Here is a 24,486-nt window from a genome sequence, read left to right on the forward strand (position 1 = left end):
AGCGCTCCATGGCTCAGGACCAGGGTACTTACGAGACCGCCTCCTGCCACCAATAGCCTCTCACCGACCAGTTCGCTCCCATAGAGAGGGACTCCTCAGGGTGCCGTCGGCCAAACAATGTCGACTGACGGCCCCCAGGGGGAGAGCCTTTTCTGTGGGGGCACCTACCATCTGGAACGGGCTTCCCCCGGAGTTACGAAACATCCAAGACTTACGCATTTTCCGCCGAGCCCTGAAAACATTTCTATTCCAACAAGCTGGTCTGGCCTAACTCTCCCTTTTTAATTGGCTTTTAAACTGTCTTTTAAATTGGGTTTTAAACCTCTTTAGATAAATTTGGATGTTTTTTAATCTTTGAGCCTAAATTACTTAATCTGTTTCTTAATAGTTTTTAACTTCTATATGTATTTGTATTTATTATAGCTGTTCACCGCCCTGAGTCCTTCGGGAGTAGGGCGGTATACAAATATGAAAAATAAATAAATAAATAAATAAATAAATAAAAATTCTCACTATCTTTTTAGCAGCTGCGGAGAGAGCTGATAACTGTCAAGGTCAACCATCCCAGCATACCAGATAGATGGGACCGCCTAAAGAAGTACACCACATAACACCTTGGGGAGATGTGGATTGGACATTCAACCTGGGACTGTGTGTGGAGGGATTTGGAGGATGCTTTCAATATGTAATTTTCACGCCTATTGCCTCAGACTTCGCTTTTCTTTCACTGCATTCAGCTCATACTCAGTAAAAATACCTTTCTGTACAAACATGGAGTTGGGGTTTTTCTTTCTTGAGTTTTGGATGGAAGCAAGCCTGACAGTGGGGGAGGTTGAGCTGAACTGTCACTGGGTAATACTTTCATTATTGGAAATGGACCTAAAAATTTAGGTCCTAACTTTTTGCTAGGCAGCCTTAGTCTTATGTATTTTGTTGACAGATAAACCCGATCTTCCACATGAAAAGGGGGTTGAAAAGATCGATGTTTATCTGCTTGCTTTTTGTATGCTTCAGCAGCTTCCGCTAGTTCCTTGGTATTTCCCAGCCTTTCCTCAGTGACTCCATCCACTCAGTCAGGATCATAGAAGGGGGGGGGCTCTCTGGGCAGTTCAGGCATGGGTACAAAGTCCATGCCGCTGGTGTGGAGGGGGTCAATCTGGTGCTACTGTGCACAGTGATGTTGTAAGCCACTTCTGCAAAAGGCAGTTTTCCTGCTGGTAATCCACATAGCATCTATTGTGCCACCATTGGGTTCGCTTGTTCCACCGCTCCGTTCGTAGTCGGATGAAAAGCCGAGCTAGGACTTCTGGTGGTGATGTCCTCACAGAGCGGGAGAGGGAACGGAGCTCCGTACCCAAAATCTTGAAGATTCTTCACCAGGAGTTCTTTTCTGTAGAGCTTGGAAAACTAAAGAGGAAGTTCTGAAGACCCCAGACAAAAGGCAATCGATCCGGTGGATAAGAACAAACCTTTTAAATCTGGTGGAGAAGGAGTCGGCCTTTAAGGCAGATCAAGAGCAATGGCGGCTGCAAAATAAGGAAGCAGAAAATTGAAAAAGACAGTTTCGTTTGGTGGACAAGGAAAACCCAGAAGGAGGCAAGGAAATGTTTTGCAAATTAGAGGCACGGAAGGAGTGAGATGCTAAAGAGAAGGGCAAAGCAGGTCTGGAAAAGTGGCGACTAAAATGGAGTAGAGTGCAAAAGGAAGAGGTGGATCGGAAAGAGGTCAGTGCAAAACAAGGAAGAACCCAAAAAGAGGATTTAATAAAACAAGAGGAATAACATTAATTGTGATAGGACTCCTAGGACGGAGAGAAGTGGAGAATGGAGAAAAGAGAATAGAAAAAATGAGTGCTGTCAGTTGGAGATAATTCTAAAGGATTTACAACTTTGAAAAACTGTAACTATGAGCTGTGACTTAAACTATAACTTTAACTGTAAAAATTGTGATATTGAAGATATAGAGGTATAGAAAGAAGAAAGAAGAGAATGAGTGGGTGAATTTGAGGACTGAACTAAAGGTTTGAATGAGTCTGATGCAATATTGCCTCATATACCCACAATTAGACACTAATAAGAAGAAACAGCTTGGAGAAGAAAACAAAAATAAGTATAATTGTAGAAGTAAGAAAAGACAAAATTAATATATTTGATTATTAATAACTGAGAGAGTTAATTGTAATAGATTGTAATTGATTAATGAATTAATGAATTATAGATTAAGTGAATGCATTAAAGTTATTTATAAACTTATATAAGGATAAATACTGGCTAAGATTTAGTGAGATAGGAAATATATATTGAATATTAATAACTATATTACACATTATATAATCTTAGAATAAGTTCATATATAGAAAATATAAATAGACATTGTGTTTGCCAAATAAATCTTTATAGACTAAAATTTTCTGGAGAATGTGGATAGAATAAATAAGAAATATAGAAGAATGTGTATATAAAAGTATTTAGATAATACTTGTTGTATGATATGTGGAAGAACTTTACTCAAGTGTTAAAAATGTCAAACACGGCAACTATAACAAAAGTAGGGAAAAAACCAGCCACAAATCTTCTACCTATAGCTGCATCACCATCAAACCAGAGAATGATAGAAAATATGCTGGGAAAAGAAAAAGAAAAATCAGAATTGATAGTGAATAGTCAGAGTATGCAGAGTATGCTGCAAATGATACAAGAAACATTAATGAAAACACATGAGAAAATTGCTGATAATCATGAAGAGACGAAAATACACCATAAAGAAATTAAAAATGAAATTGGAGAAGTGAAAGAGGATGTCAAAAATATGAATGATAAAATAGAGAATATCCAACAAGCAATGATGGAAAATGAACAAAGAATTAAAAAAAATCAAAACAAAAATGGATCAAGTGGACGATAAAGATATTTTGTTCTCCGCCCGCACTTGTCTTCTTGCTTAGTTTCTTATCTGGTACTGGGAGAAAAATAAGAACATAAGACTGTGTAATATATTAATGCCATGACTTCAAAAACATTTTAGGACAGTTTTTTAATTTTGTGGCACAAAATTGTAATAGTTATTTAGTACCAGCAACTATTAAGAGTATTCTCTTAATAAGATAAATACTTAAAAGAGAAATACTCGGATACCAGGTGGCTAAAATGCAAAGAAAAAAAAGAACCAGACCAACTCAACAATAAAACACCTGGCAAAAAACCTGGCAATACCTGGGCAAGTATTTCATAAGTGGGAGTGGTGCAGAAAAGTAGGCCCCACCTTTAATAGTTGCATGCAATGGGTATATCCTTCAAAATATGTAAGACTACAATCAGAAAAGCAATCCAATCATAAGGTGATCTGAAGATAAACATGACAAAACTCTTCCTGCACAAATGCCAAGTTCCTCCAAGCTCTTTGCTCCTTTGTCAAGTACATTGTAATATTCCTTCCTAGGGGTTGTTGGTCAGCATGTTTACTCCATCTCAGAGGAACTGTAGCTGTTAAACTTTGTTTTGTGCCAAAAGGTCTTTTGTCCTTGTTTGGGCAAACCCAAACAGGAGTAAACAGTCCTAACTTATGAATTTGCTTCTTTAAGACTCATCCTGAACATCATTAAAATGATCCAGTCAATCATTTTAGATCAATAGAAAATTAAAGATAAAACTCTACTTTAGGTCACATCTCAGATTTATTGTTGAACAAACATATGGAATCAACATAAATATGAGGAGTAAATCATAGTTCTCCAGACTTTCTATTCTGATTGGTCATCCAAATAAAGCTGTCAAAAAAATTCCTTAGTTCTTAATTTAAACAATTTAGAAGAAAGATATATTCATTGATGGCTTTAAAAGCTGCTTTTCACAGGGTTTCCCTCTTCTAGATAACCCAGATAACCTTAAGGCAGGGCTATCAAACACACGGCCTGTGGGCCGGATGCATCATGTGCTGCTCACGCTCAGCTTAGTGAAGGAAAAAAGTCAAATACATCATGTGACACCACCATGACGATGTGAGTTTGACACCCCTGTCTTAAGGCCTCCAAGCTAATTTCAGGCCTAAAACTCACATTGAAAGTCTCTTAAAATGGCAAGAGAATGGCAGTGTTCGCAATAATATGAAAAGCTGCTTTCTTTAGAAGGCAGTACAGGCCTGTTTATACTGAGAATAACTAAAAAATGATGACATTTATGAGCCAATTTCCATCACCTGTAAATTGCAGGTAGGGTTGTTGTTTTTTAAATGTAGGAATTCAGATAATCCAAAAGAATGCATCAAATAAATCCATCTTATTGTCAGGCTGACAAGGTCTCCCTTGTCAAGAATACATCAAGGTCACATTCCTTTGAAGCAAGGTAGTTACAATAATTAGGTGCAATCCCAAACACCTGGAGCACCACTTCTATACCATCAGCACTGACAAAATCACCATTACTCAATTGCAAAAGGCAACTTTACTGGGAAGAGCGTACATCCATCCTGCAATGATAACTTTTAACACCATGAAACAATTACATCGGGTGAAATGCTCCTGGTTCAGACCGGATTGACTGATCCGGTAGCGATGGCAGCAGATGGTTTGGAGAACTGGCAGCAAAAATCCATGCCCACCCAATCGCCTGGTCGCCTGCTTGCCGGTTCTTTTAAAAAATGCTTTTAAAAGGTAAAAAAAAAAAAAAAAGAGGCTCTGACGATCCCAGCTGAGCTGCCTGATCGTCAGAGCCTTTTTTTTTTTACTTTTAAAAGCATTTTTTTAACAACCTATTCAGCCGAAAAATGTTTTTAAAAGTAAAAAAAAAAATTGCGCGCCACAGTTGATCACCCCCCCACGCACTGTTCTACTTACCCCATGCCCCCTTTTGGTGTGTGTGGTGCGCACTGTGCTTGCACATGCGCAGCACGCAGCCACCGAACCGGTACTAAACCGGTTCAGATTTCACCACTGAATTACATCTGATTTCCTTGTCCTTGGGTAGGGCTTGATAGGTGGAAGAAACTGCCAAATTCAATCTGAACATCTGGCTGATTGTACAATCAACCATAGTAATGATAATTGATGATCATTAATCCTATAGCATAAGCAGATTCTTGCACCATACTCTAAAAATCAAATACTAAGACAAGGACACCTCTCTGAGGGTGCCATTCTTACAGCATCCTTTTCTCTTGCAATAGCATTTTGGCTGTAGTCTCTGTGTGTATTTGTACACTCCATATACATAACTTTAGTCCAGTTATTATATTGCAGTAATGTCTGGAGCATTTCCAAATAAATTTTCCACTGAGTCCAGCAGCAGAGCATATGAAGAGATGATTTGAAAAAGCTTAGATGGATTAGGAGTGAATGTTGGATCTATTTTTCTTTCTCCATATTTCTGACTGTGTGGATGAATCCGTTTCTTCAATGGCCAATGGAAGAAATGGATTTAGGCTGCTGAGATATCCCCTGTAATTAAATGATATAAAGAAGAGATGCAAGCATTTCTACTAGGCTTTGTTTTCTAATACCCCTCTTCCCACCCTGAAGCATTCACAGCAGTTATTTTAACACATGCTAATACCCTTGGTTATAATTTAATGCTCTGACCACAAAAATATAGACCAAAAGATGGCTCTATGAACAAAAAAGCAGGATGCCTATTTATCGCATCAAGATTGAGGCATTTGTATAACAGTATCAATTGCTGAAGACATTCACCTTGAAATCAATATTAGCATATTAAGCTCGACTTTGTAAAAGCCCATATCTTGCTAGATAAAAAGTAAAAAATCTAGGTAAAATACAAGAATGGGAAGCACAAAACGGATTATCTATTATTCATATATGCCTTAATTAAGATCTTTGCATATTAGTGGGACAATTTGCTTGATAACTTGGAGGCTTCCTCTTCCTGGACCGGGAAACTAACAGCTTTCCTTCTCTCCATCCTCAGTCTTGGAATACCAGCATCTTATGAAGGAGAGATGAAAGTGAACATACCTCCAGGTTGATTCTTGCTTTCTTCAGCACGTTGTATGTTCCAGTCACTGTAGCAAAGAAAGTGTCAACCATAACTTGAATTAGTTTCTGTTGTCCCCGACTCATCTCTGTGTTAATTGCCTAACTTGGCAAGTCCATTGTGAAATGTTTCTTTCTGATATATAGACTTAGCAAATGAAGATGAATAATTTTGTCTTAAAAATATGTAGCCATTGTCATTTTGGAAAGAGGATTATTTAGCCCGTTTGTCTAATTTATAACTCTAACTTTCATTAGCAGATTTAACTTTCTTCCTTTTCATCAAGGAGTAGATTGAGACAGGTATTTCCAGTTCCATTTCAGTGGCATGTAGAAAAGGTTTCCAAAGCTTGTTGGGCATTTATTTTATTTATTTTATTTTATTTTTATTTTATTTTGAATTTGTATACTGCCCTTCTCCCTGAGGACTCAGGGTAGTGAACAGCCAAGTAAAAACATCAAGTACAAATATTAAAATACAGTTACATTTGACACTTGAAAAATTCTAGGAGAATATCACTCCTTCCAACACAAAATTCCCAAGATCCTGCAGGAGCAACTACCATCAACTTGCAAGTTAAATATGTCACTCTTCCCCCTCATCTACATATTCAGTGCCTCAAACTCATTCAAGAATGGTTTGAGATGCAGAAAATAAAATGTAGTGGGGAGAGATTGTGACAGACACACAGACCCATTAATGCTCTAGAGTTATGCTCATGGGATGCTTGACTACCAGAAACAGGACATTGGTCCTATCCATTCCATGAAAGAGGACACTTACAGTGAGTGAGAATGAAGTTCTCCATACTTCCTTTAATATGATTAGCACTCTGCATATGATTCTCTTGCTCAGCCAACTTGGCTCTAAGTATTTGGATTTCTTCAGCTACTGTCTGATCCTGTGAAAACAAATATTTTATCTCTTAGGATGACTACAATAATTGCATATTATTTTAAAAAGGAAGGAGCTTATATTTTATCAAGTAACCTAGATGTGTAGAGTCCTCTGGAAGATTAGATGGACTGTAACATTTCGTATATGAAGAGAATGTATTTTAAAATTCTTCCCAGTCTTTTAAAATACTGTATTTGTAAGCTATGTAGAAGTCACTGAGCCAATGTAAAAGTATATTTATGGTGGTAGTGGGGAGTTAAGGATGGGCATATCTAGAGCCAAAATGTATAGAGCTATCCATTCTTGTTCTTTTACCTCTCCATTTTAATTTCTCTGTTTTGTGATTGCTAAGCTATATTTCTATGTACTATTCTCACTGGTTTTTGCATCTCCATCAATATCCCCATTTTATCCTGTATTATTGTCTTACTGTTGGCTTCTGCATCCCCTTTTTCTTGTTCCCTCATACATCCATCTGCCATACTACTGCCTTCCTATTCTTGTCATAGAGCTTGTCAACAATAGAACAGAAGGGTATCTCAGCCTCAGCAACTCTAAAACATTCAAAATGATTATGGGAGACTCTAACTGGAACAATGTGGAACATCTGGTCAGCTGCAATAGATTGGGCAAATAGGGCCACCTCTGCCACGTGCTACAAATTAAAGAATAGGGGAAGTGGTATCAGTTTAACAATGATATTTCCTTGTCCCCCTTATATTCCCTTAATAATTCTCCCTAACAAACTTTATGAATTTTTAGTATTTTAACATGGAATAGGATACAAATAAGGGACACTTGGAAATCATCCTGTTGTCTAAAAAGCTAAAGCGTTCCAAGTAAAAAAGGAAGAGAGATAAACCATCTTGTAGAGTATAGAGGCGAAGGGGCATGTTCTTATCACAGGATACAGTTCTAGGGTTAGTACATAGTTCACAAGCTGGAAAAATGGTTGGCTTCCAAACATCCTAACATGGGGGGGGGGGCTTGCAATATACTGTCATATATGGAAAAGCACAATCAGCACTATTTAAACTGGACTGGGAAAGGTTTTTAGAATTCTATAATATTGACATGGATTTTCAGCTATTATTTATCCAAGCCAATCAAATTGTCACCTCAAATTTTCCAATGGGGAGAAACTGCTCTGCAGTAATAGCAAGATACTTTCCTTTGTGTGTTCTCTTATTTGAGCTGAGCTGAGAGACATGGGAGGTGATGCTCTCCAAAACATTGCAAGGAGGGAAGTTGACTTCTCCAAGATCTGATGCACAGTACTGGTATGGACAAGTAATTTCTTGATGTTTTCTTGGCAGAAAATCTGTGGAAATAGAGAGGTTGGTTAATGCAAATATCTTGTACTATTTTCCTCACAGACTTCCTTCATAGCATTTGATGTATCCTTCCTTCCTCTGGCAAGGGACTGTAGTTTTCTCATCTCTTGTGACACCTCTCATCTCCATAAAGTACCTTTTCATAAATGCTGTTCTATCTCAGTCTTGGGTTAGAAGCTTACCATTCCTTGCTTGAAAGAGCTCAGCAGTGCACCATTCCCAGTAATATGAAGATGGATTATAAATTATCATTTATCCTGGATATTCAGACTATTGGCCAGAACTATTTCCAGTGGTGAAAGAAGGAACCCTTAAGGAATTTAAAACTCAGTGAAAGACTACTCTGTCCTCAGCAACCAAACCTTCCCATTTACCATGTTGTCCTGTAGTTTCACGTCAGACTGCAGAAGTGATGCCATTTGGTGGATCCAACTCTTAGCATCCAAAATCTGTTTCTTAAGAGTATTATAGTCTTGAAGGTATCCTATGACATGAATTCCTTGGTTCTTCGCATCTTCTGTCAGCAGCAGTTTATGCGTCCCTACAAAAAAAAAAGAAGCAGGCTGTCAGCCTAGGTTGGCAGTTGCAGTTCTGGACTGCTCTGGCATCAGCAACTATAGCTCCTGAACAGTGACTCAGTTGCTGTTTCCTACAACCACAGAAATAAGAAGTATAGTATTTGTGCAGGAAGTTTCAGCTGGATCTGCTGCTATCTGAAATCTTAAAATATTTTAATGTAACATCCTGTAGTATAGTAACAAAGCTCGAGTGGGGAGGAGTAAGGACATACCAGAGACTGCCTTTTGCAGTGGTCCATGCTGTGCTTCATAGACACATAATTCAGCCTGCTGGGTCTGGAAGAGCACTCTGTTTTCTTCACACTGCTGTTGAAGCATTATCATTCTGTGTTGAAGCCTGCAAAAATCCCCCCACCCACAAACAAGAGTCATAATTGAGGTTTCTGTTGTTGGCTGAACTAACAGATGTTCATACTGCATTGTTGCAGTGCTCATACTAATGTCCTGCCAACCCTGCACACTGAAGATATCACTGAAGTCTCATGGAAAGAGACTGCAATCCCTCACAGATAGAATCATCAGATTAGAAGAGAATTTGGAGGTCTTCTAGTCAACTCTCTTTCCTGGGCAGCAATCCTCAAACTATCCCAGACAAATGGGATATTCTATTAAACCTTGCAATAAATTCCTAAAGGGAAGACTGCAAACCTGACTCAAATGATTCAAAACTGAATAATGTTATCAGTGGATTTCTTTTAACAACAAAACTGTGGACAGATTAGATGACATCACCCAAAGAATAAGTGAGTATCCCTTATATCACATAGTTTCTGCCCTTTGAAGTTCCTCGCTCCTGCACTTTGGTCTAGAAAGTTCATATAGCCAGAAAGATGGAGAAAGACCAAACATGCAGCCAAGAAGAAGCTCACTGAGCAACTGTGGGATTTCTGCAGGAATATCCTATAGAAATATATTCTTCATTCCCCTTTTAGATGCTTGTGGAAACAGAGCAATGCTATATCAAAATGATTCATATAGAAGCCACAAAAAATGAATGATAAGTCTATTCTTATTTTTTATTTCACTTCTCCTTTCTTTTGTCTGTTTTTTCCAATTATTTTTCCTGAGTTTATAGTGTTTTAATAACTGTTTTTAGAAGAAATAAGCTGATAAATTAATTTCTACCAAAGGGTCTATTAAAGAAATCCTTTCAAGAATTATCTAAGAATAAAAACAAAATTAACAGAACATCAGAATAACAGAGTTGGAAGGGAACTTGGAGGTCTTCTAGTCCAACTCCCTGCTCAAGCAGGAGACTCTATATCAGGGGTGTCAAACTCAAGGCTCAGGGACTGAATCCGGCCCATGTGGTGCTTAGACCTGGCCCACGGTTTACCCTGTAAACCGCAAAGGACTGGCCAGCGGTGCTTCTGCCAGTGAAAACGGAGCTTGGGAGGGCTGTGGGTAGCCCTCCTAAGCTCCATTTTCTCTGGCAGAGGGTTGCAGAAGGTCGTCGCAGCCGAAAACAGAGCTCGGGAGCCTGTTTTTGCTGGCAGAGGGTTACAGGAGACCATCACAGCTGAAAACAGCTCGGGAGCCCATTTTCGCTGGCAGAGCGCTTGGGCCTACAGGCAACCCCAACACAAGTAACGTCAAACTGGCCACGCCCATCTTGGCCCCCCAAGGTCAAACATGACACCCCTGCTCTATATCATTCCAGACAAGTGGTTGTCCAGTCTTTTCTTAAAAGAGTGATGGAGCACTCACAACTTCTGAAGGCAAGCCATGCCACTAGTTAATTGTTCTCATTGTTAGGAAATTTCTCCTTAGTTCTAGGTTGCTTCTCTCCTTGATTATCCAACCAGTGTTTCTTTGTCTTGCCTTCTGGTGCTTTGGAAAATAGGTTGACCCCCTCTTCTTTGTGGCAGCCCCTCAAATATTGAAACACTGTTATCATGTCACCCCTAGTATTTATTTTCATTAGACTAGATATAATCAATTCCTGCAATAGTTCTTCATATGTTTTAGCCTCCAGGCCCCCATTCATCTTTGTTGTTCTTTTCTGTACTCTTTTCTATAATATGTGACTAAAACTAAACACATTATACTAAGTGAGATGTTACTAAGGCTTTATAAAGTGGTACTAATACTTCATGTGTTCTTGATTCTATCCCTCTGTTAATGCAGCCTATACATTGTTAATGTAATCCTATACATTGGCTCTTTTAGCTGCTGCCACACATTACTGGCTCATATTTAAGTGTTTATCCACTAGAGCCCCAGGATCCTTCTCACAGTTATTGCTGTTGAGCCAGGTTTCACCTAATCTGTACCTGTACATTTGGGGTTTTTTGCGTAAGTGTAAAATCTACATTGAATTTAATTTGGTTAGATAGGGCCCAATGTTGAGGTCCATCTGGATCTTGAGCCTATCTTCAGGGGTTATTTCTGCCAGTTTAAGTGTTGTCAAAAAATTTGATTAGTTCCCTTTTTATTTCCTCATCTAAATCATTTATGAAGATAATTGAATAGTACTGAGCCTAAAACAGAAGCTTGGGGTACACCACTGCTCTCTTCCCTCCTTGTAAACAGGGGTGGGATTCAGCCAGTTCGGACCAGTTTGGGCGAACCGATGTTAATTTTCACCGAACCGGTAGTTGCAAGGACTGGCTGACGCCACCCCCACCGCCCCTCCCAGGAGTCTCCACACAGCCCATTTTGGATGCCAGGTAAGTGCAAGGCCTGCACGGAGGCTCTGGGAGGATGAAAAACGGGCCTACCAGAAGTTCCAGAAGTCCTAAAATGGGCCCATTTCCAGCCTCTGGAGGGCCTCCGAAGCCCAGAGGAGCCCATTTCGCCCCCCCCCCGAGGCTCAAGAAAAGCCTCTGGGGAGGGCAAAAACGCCGCCCCCCCATGGTGCAGGAGGCTGAGTAGGCCACACCCACCATGGCCACATCCACCCAGCAACCAGGCAGAGAACTGGTTGCTGAAATTTCTGAATCCCACCCCTGCTTGTAAATGTAGTCCCAGTAAGGGCTACACATTGAGTGTGGTTTGTCAGCCAGTTACAAATCTGTCTGGATTCTCAAAGAATTTAATGACACTGTATTATGGATTAAATGCTATGATTGAATGAACAGTGATCCTCAACAAACCTCTGCCACGGTAAATTTTTAGTTATTTAATTGCCAGACCAGTTTTTGTTGTGAATATGCACATCACTAAAAGCAGCAGTGGAAGAGAACTTTGGCCATCCAGTCCAGTGAGTTTTGTAAATGCATCTAACTGTGATACCAAATGATAAACCAGATGGCCTAATTCTGTAGAGCTCTTGTGATATTTTAAAGATAACCTAAGACACCCCTGGGAATGTCCATTAGTGTTTCCTAGCCCATCTGAAGTATCAATCCTTTACAATATAAAATATAGCCCCTTCAATCTCAAGACCAAATAATTAGTATGGAATTCCATAAGAGCCAGGTCAAGAAAAAAGGTCCACCTTCTTTTCTATACCCTTTTTCAGCAGATTCCCACCAGCTTTATCTCACCTAGAATTGTTCATCTGTAAAGTCATGACCTCCTTTTGAAGCAGCACAAGATCTTGCTGCTTGCTCTGAATTTGTTCCTGTAGTTGCTGCCGCTCAATCTGCTGCCATTCCAGCTTCACCTTGCCATCTTGGAGTTTTGAATGTAACTCAAGCAGAGCCTTCTGCAGGTGCTCCAACTCTGGGAATTGAGAGAAGTACCTGAGGTGATCTTATAATACATGAAATTATTAAGGAAGTCTTATAATATATGGATGTATTAAAGAGCTCTCAAAGAATTCTCTACTGATCCCTCATGATCCAACAGAAACTGTTCTAAAAGGAATAAGAGGTTACTCAGGAAAAGTTTTTGATTCAAGTAAAAATCATTTAATACTGGAAGGAGAAGGAGAATGGAAGTATTCAAATACTATCTTCTATTCCATTTTCTCACCATTTTTCTCCTTCATAATTAAAAAAGCCTCAAATAGGAAAGAAAACACAAAATAGCTGGACAATGTCTTCATTTGCTAACGTCAGGGTCTGTCTGCCTGGAAGCATTGCTGGCATAAGAATGTTGCTTTCTAGATGTTCGGTCTCTCCAAAAGCTGAATTTTACAAGTACTCTAAGTTGATATGCTAGTAAGTAACAAAATTAATGAATAGAAGGCTCAGAATTCAGAAGTCACTTGCCCTCCTAATGTTTGGACATAATAAAACTTTACTTGTAAGAGCAAAATAGAAAGCTTTTTCTTTACTAGATTTTTGTATTCAATTATATACTGTAACTCAAAATACTAAAGACTGGACATGTTTCCATACTTAAATCTTTGCAGCAAAGGCACTGCTTTTTAATGAAAATGAAGTTAAAGTGGCAATCCCACACATCACTTCATCAAATAATATTGTTCTTCATTGGCCAGACCCTTTCGAAATATCTAATAACTTTTTTATTTTAACAACTTTAATTACAACAATTAATAACTTGTGCTTTAGTAATGTCTAATAACTTGTGTTCATCAAAACTTGTTACCAATTGTAATCTTCTTATTTACACCATTACACCATTCTATTTTTTTTTCTGTTAAATTGAACTAGGAGATAGATGAAAATGGAGATTAGATCTAGGTACTGATGACAGTACATGCATATTATCTCTGACATTCCAATAACAGATGATTCTGCTTCTCTCGCACCATTGCTCTTTGCCATTGAGGTGAGATATATTTCCAGTTGTTTCCGCAAAAGGTCATTGGTATAAATGGACTTCTCTAGACGCTGGCAGAGAGTTTGAATCTCAAACATGTGTTCCTCTAGAAAATCAGCACCTATATTCATTCAAAAAGAAAGGGTGCAAACAAAATGAAAAAGAGAATCATGATAGTGTTCAGAAGATAAGAGCTAACTCTGGCACCTTAAGAAATTCATGAATAAGAAAGATGAAATGCACATATTTGTAAGTTAATGGTAGTATCATTAAAATGTTCAGTTGTCATGATATCATGCATTCTATCCCTAAGAAAGAAAAAAATACCCAAGATTAGCATTAAAACTACACTTGAAACTGATTTCTTATGTGTTTATTTAGCTCTTACATGTAATGTCTAAATAACTCAAATGACCAATTCATTTGTGATACTGAAATCAATTCCCATACAGTATATCATTCACCGAAGGGTAGAATCACAGAACATACCTGAGGGTTTCTGGGTAGGAAGGGCTGGTGGGCAACATGATGCAGAGACAAGTCCCTCCTGAAGCTGCCTGAATGGATGAGTACATGGAGGGATGTAGCTCTCCTCCAATTGTTCCTTGGATTTAATCTTCCAATCAGCAGTACTTTCCACATGAAGTAAGTGAGGAACATGGTGACAAGCATGAGAGCTGTTTTTGGAGGAGATAATTGGGCCACCTGCAGGAAAAATGCCAATAAATGATTCTTTTATTGATGGCAATGTTGGATGCCACGGTACAGACATAAATTACCAAAGGAGAGATATGTATCATGCTCACTATAACAGACAAAAGAATATGGTCTATAGCAGTACAAATACAACAAACTTTTACATTGTTGTATACTGCCAAAAGTCATTTTCTGTGACATGGATGCTCATATAAATTTAATAAATAAATTAACAAACAAACAGACTTGGAACAAAGAAGATTAGGAAAGCTCCTATGGACAAATCTTTCATCACAGCAGACATATCTTGAGGGGTATCAGAAATGAGAGGGCATTAGTGTATTGGCACAGTTCTACAGAGACAAGCTCTTCCTGTTTTTTACAGACAGATTATTATTATGCTTCACACAATCAGCCAGATGTTTGGACTGGACTTGGCATTTTTATCCACTTATCAAGTTCTTCCCAAGGGATAGGTAGATGGTGTTAAAGGTATCACTGCAGGATGTAAGCTGTTCCGAATAAAGCTGCATTTTGCAATTGATTGATGGTGATTTTGTAAATGCTGATGGTGTTCAAGTAGTGCTCCAGTTGTTTTGGAATTGCACCCAAGGTGCCTATTACTATTGGTACTATCTTTGCTTTCTTTTGCTACAGTTGTTTTATTTCTATTTGAAGGTCTTTGTATTCTGTTATCATCTCCAGTTCTTGTCTTCTATTCTTCTGTCTTTTTTAAAATGTTTTTTTAATGTATATATGTATATATGTATTAAATATATGAACAGTGTGGCTTCTGGGTATCGTTCATTTTGATACCAAATAATAATAATAAAATTGACAATTTTGATAACCTTACATTGATCATGCTCACACCATTATGATAAATAACATTGTACATAATACAATCATATTTCAATTTCTAATACTTTCATCTGTATACTAATTTTAACATCTTACATAAAAATATTCATAGTAATATTGTGCTATTTCCCCATTCCAGTTTCTGCCTCTGTTTCATATCTTAATAATACAAATCTTATATTAATAGGTGTTCTATTTCTATTTTTCCTCTCTTATCCATTTTACTATTTCAGTTCTCGTAAATTTGAAAATTATAGTAGCATACTCATGTCATTGTCATAACAATATATGTATTACAATCAAGGTTAACATTATAATATTTATTCCACCATATATATAAAATCCCTCATCGTTTAATTATTCAATGTTTTATTATTTAATGCTAATAGCCATGATAACCTTAGTAATGTTATTTAAATGTGTATAATACAATCATTTTTCATCTTCTAATCCTTTCCTCTACCTACTAATTTTAAAACATTATATAAGAATATGCATAATAATATTTCCCCTCTTCCTAATTCCTACCTCTATTCTAAATCCAAGTAACACACATCTTATATTGGTGGATATTCTACTTCTACCCATCATCTCTTTTTTGCTTCAATGTGCCAATCTTATTGATTTTTTGGCTTGCTTTCCATACTCCTTTAATGTTTTATTTCTCCATATATCATTCTTGTTTGGTATAAATGTTCTTTCTATCTCTGCCTCTATCTCTCGCTGCTAGATCTTCATTATGTCTATCAGCGTCCCTATCCTCACTTCAAGGATGTCTTTCTGCCTGTCTAATTCTATTTTTGAGTCTCTAAATATATTGTCAGCTTAGCCTATTTCCTTCCTTGTAATTATCTCTACCTTCTCCTTATCTTTTGGGTTCATTTGTTGTTTTGTCTGCTCTTCTCTTTCCTCTACTGTTTCTATTTTCTCCTTCATTACCTGAGTTTCCTGTTCATTTTCCATTGTCATTTGCTGCACATTTTCTAATCTAACATCTATATCATGCATTTATCACCCCATGGTTCTTTGTCATAGTTTCATACATGCTTTGAAACATGAATAATATTTCTTCTTGCATTATGCTTGTGTTTCCCTGTTGAAGCATTTTGCCTTACATAATAGTTCCAAGAAATACACACAAATCTATCAAAATCCCAAACTCTTAGTTCTCTGTAGTATCAATAAGCCAGCTTATTGATTACAGCTTTCACTCAGTCCCAAAATCATTTCTCAAAATGCCCAATATTTGTAGTTCTTTATAGTCCTCCACCAGTCAATTTACTCCTTCCAGATTTTCCCTTATCTTCATCAGTCACGTAACCAACTCTTTGACTTCAGTGATAGTTCCAAGTGTTTGTGAACCATTCTACTTAGCAATCTTCAAAAGTCTCAGAGATTTTCCCTCCTCAGTCTTGAAAAGAATAATTATCAAACAATATGCAGCAGAAAACAGAGTCTTCCGGATGTTGTTTATCTCCACTCTGTATTCCTGATTAATCCCAAGGATTTCTCAGCTTTGTAAAAATATAGTGTATTTTCTTTTTTTCATCAGTAGATGGCATCCTTGCCTAAGATTTTAGCATTGCACCCACTATAAGCCGAAAACTGTTCTGATTTTCCATCACATACTTTCTTTCACTTTTTCCAATATACAGTCCAATATTTCCAGCATTTTAAAATGCCTTTTCAAAGTGTGCCAATCAAATATTCAAATCCAGTCTTCCTGTATTTTAAAATTTTTATCCTTTCTTAAATTTCATTATTTTTCAAGTCTGATTTTTCAAGATGATTTTTCTTTAAGTATTTTTTCACCACTTATAATGTTTAGAAGAGATATCTTTCCAGGGTTTCTTTTCTTTGGGGTTTAATCTCTAGTAAAGAAGTTGAAAATCATCTCACCCAGCTCCAAACCACTGTTCAAACACGCCCCAGCACATTTCTTTCTTCGGTTGTCCCAGCTTCACAAGCGCCCATATGGCCGCCTCTCCTTCATTGTTGGATAGGAGAGTAAGCAGCTCTCCACGATCTGCAAGGTATCCTTTCTTTGTCATCCCTACAGGGTGACTTTAGCCCTTTAAGGGCCCCCTAATGAGGAGAGTTCAGCCTAGGTTCGCGGAGCCCTGCTTCCTACGACTGTAATGCAATGACGCCAAACCAAAGATCCTATTCTTTTGTCTTCATGTATCACCATGTCCACTATCCAGACTTTTTGTCTTTTTTATCCACAATTGTTAAATCTGAGGTCTCATGTGGCAACACCTGTCTGTTTGAATTCTAAAGCCCCAGACACTTTAGTTTCTTCGTTTTCTATTATTTTCTCTTTTTTATGGTCCCACCAGTTCTTGCTTGCAGGCAAATGGTATTTCTTGCAGATCTTCCAGCTCACCATTGTTGCTACTGTTTCATTAAATGTTTTCATTAAAAATGTTTTAATGATCAGAAACAAATAACAAGACATCAGGGATTGGAATTTCTTATACTTTGAAAAATCCTTAGGTAGAGCATGATTCCAGGAATTTTTTCCAGTTGCTTTGCCAGAAGAGATCAATAGAAAGCATTTTAATTTTTTGTCATGTGAAGAAGTAACATATTGCATCTGTGTGTACATTTCTGTTCTCCCTACATGTGTCTTTCTGACTTCAGAAGCCCTGGGCAAAATAGTAATCAAAGAATGAATTCAGCTATAGCTGATGCCTGATAGATTCTTACCAAACCTCCTGTTTCAACAGAATCCATGGATATGTGATTGTTTGGGTATGTCAAAATGAGCAAGATGGTGGAATGGTATATTCATTAATACCTTTGTGTGTGTGTGTGTGTGTGTGTGTGTGTGTGTGTGTGTGTGTGTGTGTCTGTGCGTGTGTGTGTGTGTGTGCGCGCGCGTGCGTGTGTGTGTGTGATGGTCATGCATGTCCAAAAAAGGCAAAATTTGTACTTCAAAGCAATGTTCACCATCACCATCCTCTGGAATGGGGTTCCCCCTGAGATCTGGATGGCCCCCACTCTGCTGTAAAATGGCTGTGAAGACCTAACTCTGCACCCAAGCCTTTTGCACTGTTTTTTTTTCTATCTGGTCTGTTTCACTTGCATCTTTTATCTTTATCTTTTATCCTTTATTGATTTTATCATAATTTCTTTGTTTGATTGTAGTCAGCCTCCAGAGTCCTTGACAGTTGGGCAGTGTCCCACCCAACATCAAGAAAACTGAATACTTAAAGACTGTCACCACCCCTGGAATGCTTCAAATCAATGGAGAAAACCTAAAGAAGGTGGACATTTTTCGGTATCTGGGATCCCACCTCCAAGGCAATGGCGACATCAATGGGGAGGTGCAAGCAAGGGTGAATGCAGCCTGGATGTGTTGGTGAGAACTCATTTGTGTGTTATGTGACAGACGAAAGGCAACCCGTCTTAAATCTAAGATTTACAAGACAACCATCTGCCCCATAAACAGGACTCGATGAAGACACCAAGGATCAATTCTAGAATGAACTGCAGACTAAAATCTGTGTCTGCCCTGAAGAAGATCTACTGCTCCTCTGTAGATCTTAAATGGTCATGTGGGAAACAGTCGGGATGGCTACCAATGCCATGGGAACAAAGGTTATGGAAACCACAATGAAGATGGATTTCAAATCCTGGACTTTGCAGAAGCAAATGATCTTGTGATCTGCAACACATTTCAAGAAATGTCCAGACCATCTCATTACTTTCACCAGTGAAAGAAAAAATAGTCAGATCAATTTTATTCTTTTGAGAAGACATGGCCTTGCTATGGTATGTAACACGAAAGTTATCCCCTCTGATGTTCTTGTCCCACAACACAAATTACTTATTACAGATCTAAAAATAAAAGGCCATAAGAGAATCAATAGCACCACAGGCCCCGAGAGGATCAAATGATGGAAGTTGCAGGACCACAAAGAAGCAGTGACCAGAAAAATCATATATCAGTGCTGCTACAAGTAACATCACCTTGTCAACACTCTGTTTCTGTCATCAGCACTGCCAGAGAAACCCTCCATGTCACAAAATCAGGTCACTGTTATATTGACAAACTAACATGGCTGTGGACTGACCAAATACACAAGAAAATGCAGGAAAAGAAGCAAACTTTCAAGAAATGGCAGGCAGATAAGACCGAAGAGAATTGACAGAACTACAGTCAGGTCCAGAAATATTGGGACATCGACACAATTCTAACATCTTTGGCTCTATACACCACCACAATGAAGTTGGAATGAAAGAAACACAATGTGCGTTAACTGCAGACTGTCAGCTTTAATTTGAGGGTATGTACATCCAACTCAGGTGAACGGTGTAGGACTTACAGCAGTTTGCATATGTGCCTCCCACTTGTTAAGACCAAAAGTAATAGGACCAAAAGTAATGGGACAGAATAATAATCATAAATCAAACTTTCCCTTCTTAATACTTGGTTGCAAATCCTTTGCAGTCAATCACAACCTGAAGTCTGGAACGCATAGACATCACAGACGCTGGGTTTCATCCCTGGTGATGCTCTGCCAGGCCTCTACTGCAACTGTCTTCAGTTCCTGCTTGTCCTTGGGGCATTTTTTATTATTATTATTTATTTTATTATTTATTTTATTTCTATACCGCCCTTCTCCCGCAAGACTCAGGGTGGTGCACAGCCAAAATAAAACATTGTATACAAAATTTAAAAAACAATTTAAAAACAATTAAATAATTTTGGCCCAAATAATTTAAAACAACCCAAATTAAAACTGAATCAATTAAAACTGAGAGGACGGGATCAATTTTCCCTTCAGTTTTGTCTTCAGCAAGTGAAATGCATGCTCAATGGGATTCAGGTCAGGTGATTGACTTGGCCATTGCATAACATTCCACTTCCGTCCCTTCAAAAACTCTTTGGTTGCTTTTGCAGTATGCTTTGGGTCATTGTCCATCTGCACTGTGAAGCGCCGTCCAATGAGTTCTGCAGCATTTGGCTGAATGTGAGCAGATAATATTGCCCGAAACACTTCAGAATTCATCCTGCTGCTTTTGTCAGCAGTCACATCAATAAATACAAGAGAACCAGTTCCATTGGCAGCCATACATGCCCACGCCATGACACTACCACCACCATGCTTTACTGATGAGGTGGTATGCTTAGGATCATGAGCAATTCCTTTCCTTCTCCATACTCTTCTCTTCCCATCACTCTGGTACAAGTTGATCTTGGTCTCATCTGTCCATAGGATCTTGTTCCAGAACTGTGAAGGCTTTGTTAGATGTTGTTTGGCAAACTCTAATCTGGCCTTCCTGTTTTTGAGGCTCACCAATGGTTTACACCTTGTGGTGAACCCTCTGTATTCACTCTGGTGAAGTCTTCTCTTGATTGTTGACTTTGACACACATACACCTACCTCCTGGAGAGTGTTCTTGATCTGGCCAACTGTTGTGAAGGGTGTTTTCTTCACCAGGGAAAGAATTCTTCGGTCATCCACCATACTTGTTTTCCGTGGTCTCCCAGGTCTTTTGGTGTTGCTGAGCTCACCGGTGCATTCCTTCTTTTTGAGAATGTTTCAAACAGTTGTTTTGGCCACGCCTAATGTTCTTGCTAGCTCTCTGATGGGTTTGTTTTGTTTCTTCAGCCTAATGATGGCTTGCTTCACTGATAGTGACAGCTCTTTGGATCTCATCTTGAGAGTTGACAGCAACAGATTCCAAATGCAAATAGCACACTTGAAATGAACTCTGGGCCTTTTATCTGCACATTGTAATTGGGGTAATGAGGGAATATCACACACCTGGCCATGGAACAGCTAAGAAGCCAATTGTCCCATTACTTTTGGTCCCTTAACAAGTGGGAGACACATATACAAACTGCTGTAAGTCCTACACCGTTCACCTGAGTTGGATGTACATACCCTCAAATTAAAGCTGACAGTCTGCAGTTAACGCACATTGTGTTTGTTTCATTCCAACTCCATTGTGGTGGTGTATAGAGCCAAAGATGTTAGAATTGTGTCGATGTCCCAATATTTCTGGACCTGACTGTATGTAACCACCAAAAGAGCAGCCAAGAGAATGGTTGCTGAAGTCAGGGCAGAACACTGCCAAGACCTATATGACCGCCTGGAGATGAGGGAAGGGGAGAAAGACATTTACCGATTGGCCAAAGCATGGAAGAAGGCTGCACAAGACATTGAGAGGTGCATGAAGAGGTTCATATGCATGAAGGACAAGAATGGCAAACGACTCCAAGACAAACAGGAGATCCTGCAACGATGGCAAGATCATTTCAATGAGATCTCCAACACTGAATTCCCACATCCACCAATTCCAGAAGGCACATCAACCCATTGGCCCATTCCACTCATAACTGAGGAAGAAGTCAACAAAGCTGTGGACAGAATAAAGAACTTGAAGGCACCTACAATCTGCCCATGGATTTCTGGAAACTAAAGGACGTGCGAGACACAGGAATACCTTGGCTGACTGAGTTCTTCAATGCTGTAATGAACACTAGCCATGTACCAACTGATTGGTTAACTAGTTCTTTGAGAACAAGGGTGATTCAGCTGACTATGCCAACTATCGCCTAATCTGCCTTCTGTCTCACACTATGAAGATCTTTGACACAATCCTTGATCAACACATTTGCAGCATCACCCAACTCACCATCAACCAATGCGGCTTCATTAAAAGATGTGGAACAACTGATGCCATCTTTGCAGCCCGTCAGCTCATAGAGAAACACTGTGAGAAGAGACAACCACTACATATGGCATTCCTAGACCTGGAGAAGGCATTTGATTGTGTCTCACACCAACTGATCTGGTTTGCCCTCCAGGATCATGGACTACCTGAACCACTCATTGACTGGGTCAAAATGCTGTACAAGGACACCAGCAGCCAAGTGCGATGCCCAGCTGGCTTCTCCAACAGATTCCCAGTGATGGTTGGAGTACACCAAGGCTCTGCACTGTCACCATTTTTGTTTATACTGGTAATGGATACCATCACACATGATCTGCAGCAGAACACACCCTGGACTCTGCTCTATGCTGATGATGTTATGCTTGCTTCCACCACCAGAGGTGAACTACAGTAGCAAGTTCAAACATGGAATGATCACCTCAACCATTTTGGACTCCACCTCAACATCAAAAAAATGGAATACTTAAGAGACTGTCACCACCCCTGGAATGCTTCAAATCAATGGAGAAAACCTAAAGAAGGTGGACATTTTTCGGTATCTGGGATCCCACCTCCAAGGCAATGGCGACGTGGTGGAGGTGGAAGTGGAGGTGGAGGTGGAGGAGGAGGAGGAGGAGGAAGAGGAAGAAGAGGAAGAAGAAGAAGAAGAAGAAGAAGAAGAAGAAGAAGAAGAAGAAGAAGAAGAAGAAGAAGAAGAAGAAGAAGAAGAGATTATTAATGAGAGGTTAGAGCAATAATCTTTTTGCACTGCAGTAGTAATCAGATTGTTTAATTCGACCTCTCCATTTTAAAAGGGGCAATTAAATACAGGAGGGGTAGATATACCTGTATATATTGGGAAACCAGTGATGATCACTGAAGGTCTTCATACAAAGTCCTTACGCATGATTCACTTAATCAGAGTTTATTCAATCCAGATTTTTGGATTTGTACAATACATAAATACTCAAGAATTGGATTCATATAATATGGCAGTCCAAGTTGTGATTGACTAGTTTGTATTTTAGTGTCTTGTGCTGCTATGAGATACCAAAGACATGTAATTCATGTTCACAGAAACCAAATTACAATTAAATATTTTTAGTTCATTACAGCCTTGCAGTTCTGCTAAACTGTTGACTACCTCTGATCAAACTATCTTAACCCCTTCATGGAGCAGAACAATATTAATTCCCCCCCACCCCCAAGCTCCAAATAAATCACATCAGTGAATTTATCTATGATTTTACTTATGTTTAATTTTTATCCCCTCATTATTATTTTTTTATAAATAACTTAAGACAATGGGCATATATACAGTAACAATCCCTCCTTCTAGTTTCCCCAACAACAATCTTGTGAAGAAGGCTGGGCTGAGAGAATAACTACTCCAAGGTCTCTTGGCTAGTCACTTGCCTGTCTAGGTGGCTCAGCTAAGACGCTGAGCCTATCGATCAGAAAGGTCAGCAGTTCAGCGGTTTGACTCACATGAGCAGTGGGTTGGACTAGATGACCTCCAAGGTCCCTTCCAACTCTTACTGTTACTGTTAGCTGGCTTTCATGCCTAAAGCAGGACTAACACTCACAGTCTGCTGGTTTCTACATCAGCACCTTCACCACTATACCAAATACACTCAGTTACACTCTACAGGTGAAACTCGAAAAATTAGAATATCATACAAAAGTTCATTTATTTCAGTAATGCAACTTAAAAAGTGAAACTAATATATGAGATAGACTCATTACATGCAAAGCGAGATAGTTCAAGCCTTTATTTGTCATAATTTTGATGATTATGGCTTACAGCTCATGAAAACCCCAAATTCACAATCTTAGAAAATTAGAATATTGTGAAAAGGTTCAATATTCTAGGCTCAAAGTGTCCCACTCTAATCAGCTAATTAAGCCATAACACCTGCAAAGGGTTCCTGAGCCTTTAAATTGTCTCTCAGTCTGGTTCAGTAGGAATCACAATCGTGGGAAAGACTCTGACCTGACAGTTGTGCAGAAAACCATTATTGACACCCTCCATAAGGAGGGAAAGCCTCAAAAGGTAATTGCAAAAGAAGTTGGATGTTCCCAAAGTGCTGTATCAAAGCACATTAATAGAAAGTTATGTGGAAGGGAAAAGTGTGGAAGAAAAAGGTGCACAAGCAGCAGGGAAGACCGCAGCCTGGAGAGGATTGTCAGGAAAAGGCCATTCAAAAGTGTTGGGGACTTTCACAAGGAGTAGACTGAGGCTGGAGTCAGTGCATCAAGAGCCACCACACACAGACGGATCCTGGACATGGGCTTCAAATGTAGTATTCCTTTTGTCAAGCCGCTCCTGAACAACAAACAACGTCAGAAGCGTCTTACCTGGGCTAAAGAAAAAAAGAACTAGTCTGTTGCTCAGTGGTCCAAAATCCTCTTTTCTGATGAGAGCAACTTTTGCATCTCATTTGGAAACCAAGGACCCAGAGTCTAGAGAAAGAATGGAGAGGCACACACTGCAAGATGCTTGAAGTCCAGTGTGAAGTTTCCACAGTCTGTGTTGATTTGGGGAGCCTTGTCATCTGCTGGTGTTGGTCCACTGTGCTTCATTAAGTCCAGGGTCAACGCAGCCATCTACCAGGAGATTTTGGAGCACTTCATGCTTCCTTCCACAGACAAGCTTTATGGGGATGCTGACTTCATTTTCCAGCAGGACTTGGCACCTGCCCACACTGCCAAAAGTACCAAAACCTGGTTCAATGACCATGGGATTACTGTGCTTGATTGGCCAGCAAACTCGCCTGACCTGAACCCCATAGAGAA

General features: G+C 39.1%; 1 protein-coding gene across 1 annotated transcript in view; it reads right to left on the reverse strand.

Annotated features, from left to right (window-relative positions):
* Window positions 1-3,724: 3,724 nt before the first annotated feature.
* The window catches only part of LOC139314899 (myomegalin-like), a 115,351-nt gene continuing 94,589 nt past the window's right edge, over window positions 3,725-24,486 (reverse strand). Inside the window, exons 10-18 of the mRNA XM_070940881.1 lie at window positions 13,954-14,169; window positions 13,454-13,585; window positions 12,282-12,459; window positions 9,006-9,130; window positions 8,590-8,756; window positions 8,051-8,202; window positions 6,768-6,883; window positions 5,966-6,012; window positions 3,725-5,431 (exon numbers count right to left, since the gene is read on the reverse strand). Coding sequence (XP_070796982.1) covers window positions 5,387-5,431; window positions 5,966-6,012; window positions 6,768-6,883; window positions 8,051-8,202; window positions 8,590-8,756; window positions 9,006-9,130; window positions 12,282-12,459; window positions 13,454-13,585; window positions 13,954-14,169 — 1,178 coding nt within the window. The 3' untranslated portion in view covers window positions 3,725-5,386. The remainder of the gene's footprint in view (window positions 5,432-5,965; window positions 6,013-6,767; window positions 6,884-8,050; window positions 8,203-8,589; window positions 8,757-9,005; window positions 9,131-12,281; window positions 12,460-13,453; window positions 13,586-13,953; window positions 14,170-24,486) is intronic.

Source organism: Pituophis catenifer, unplaced genomic scaffold (assembly GCF_029215685.1).
Source record: "Pituophis catenifer annectens isolate HBS135680 unplaced genomic scaffold, rPitCat1.0.hap2 SCAF_3, whole genome shotgun sequence".
Taxonomy (NCBI): Eukaryota; Metazoa; Chordata; class Lepidosauria; order Squamata; family Colubridae; genus Pituophis; species Pituophis catenifer.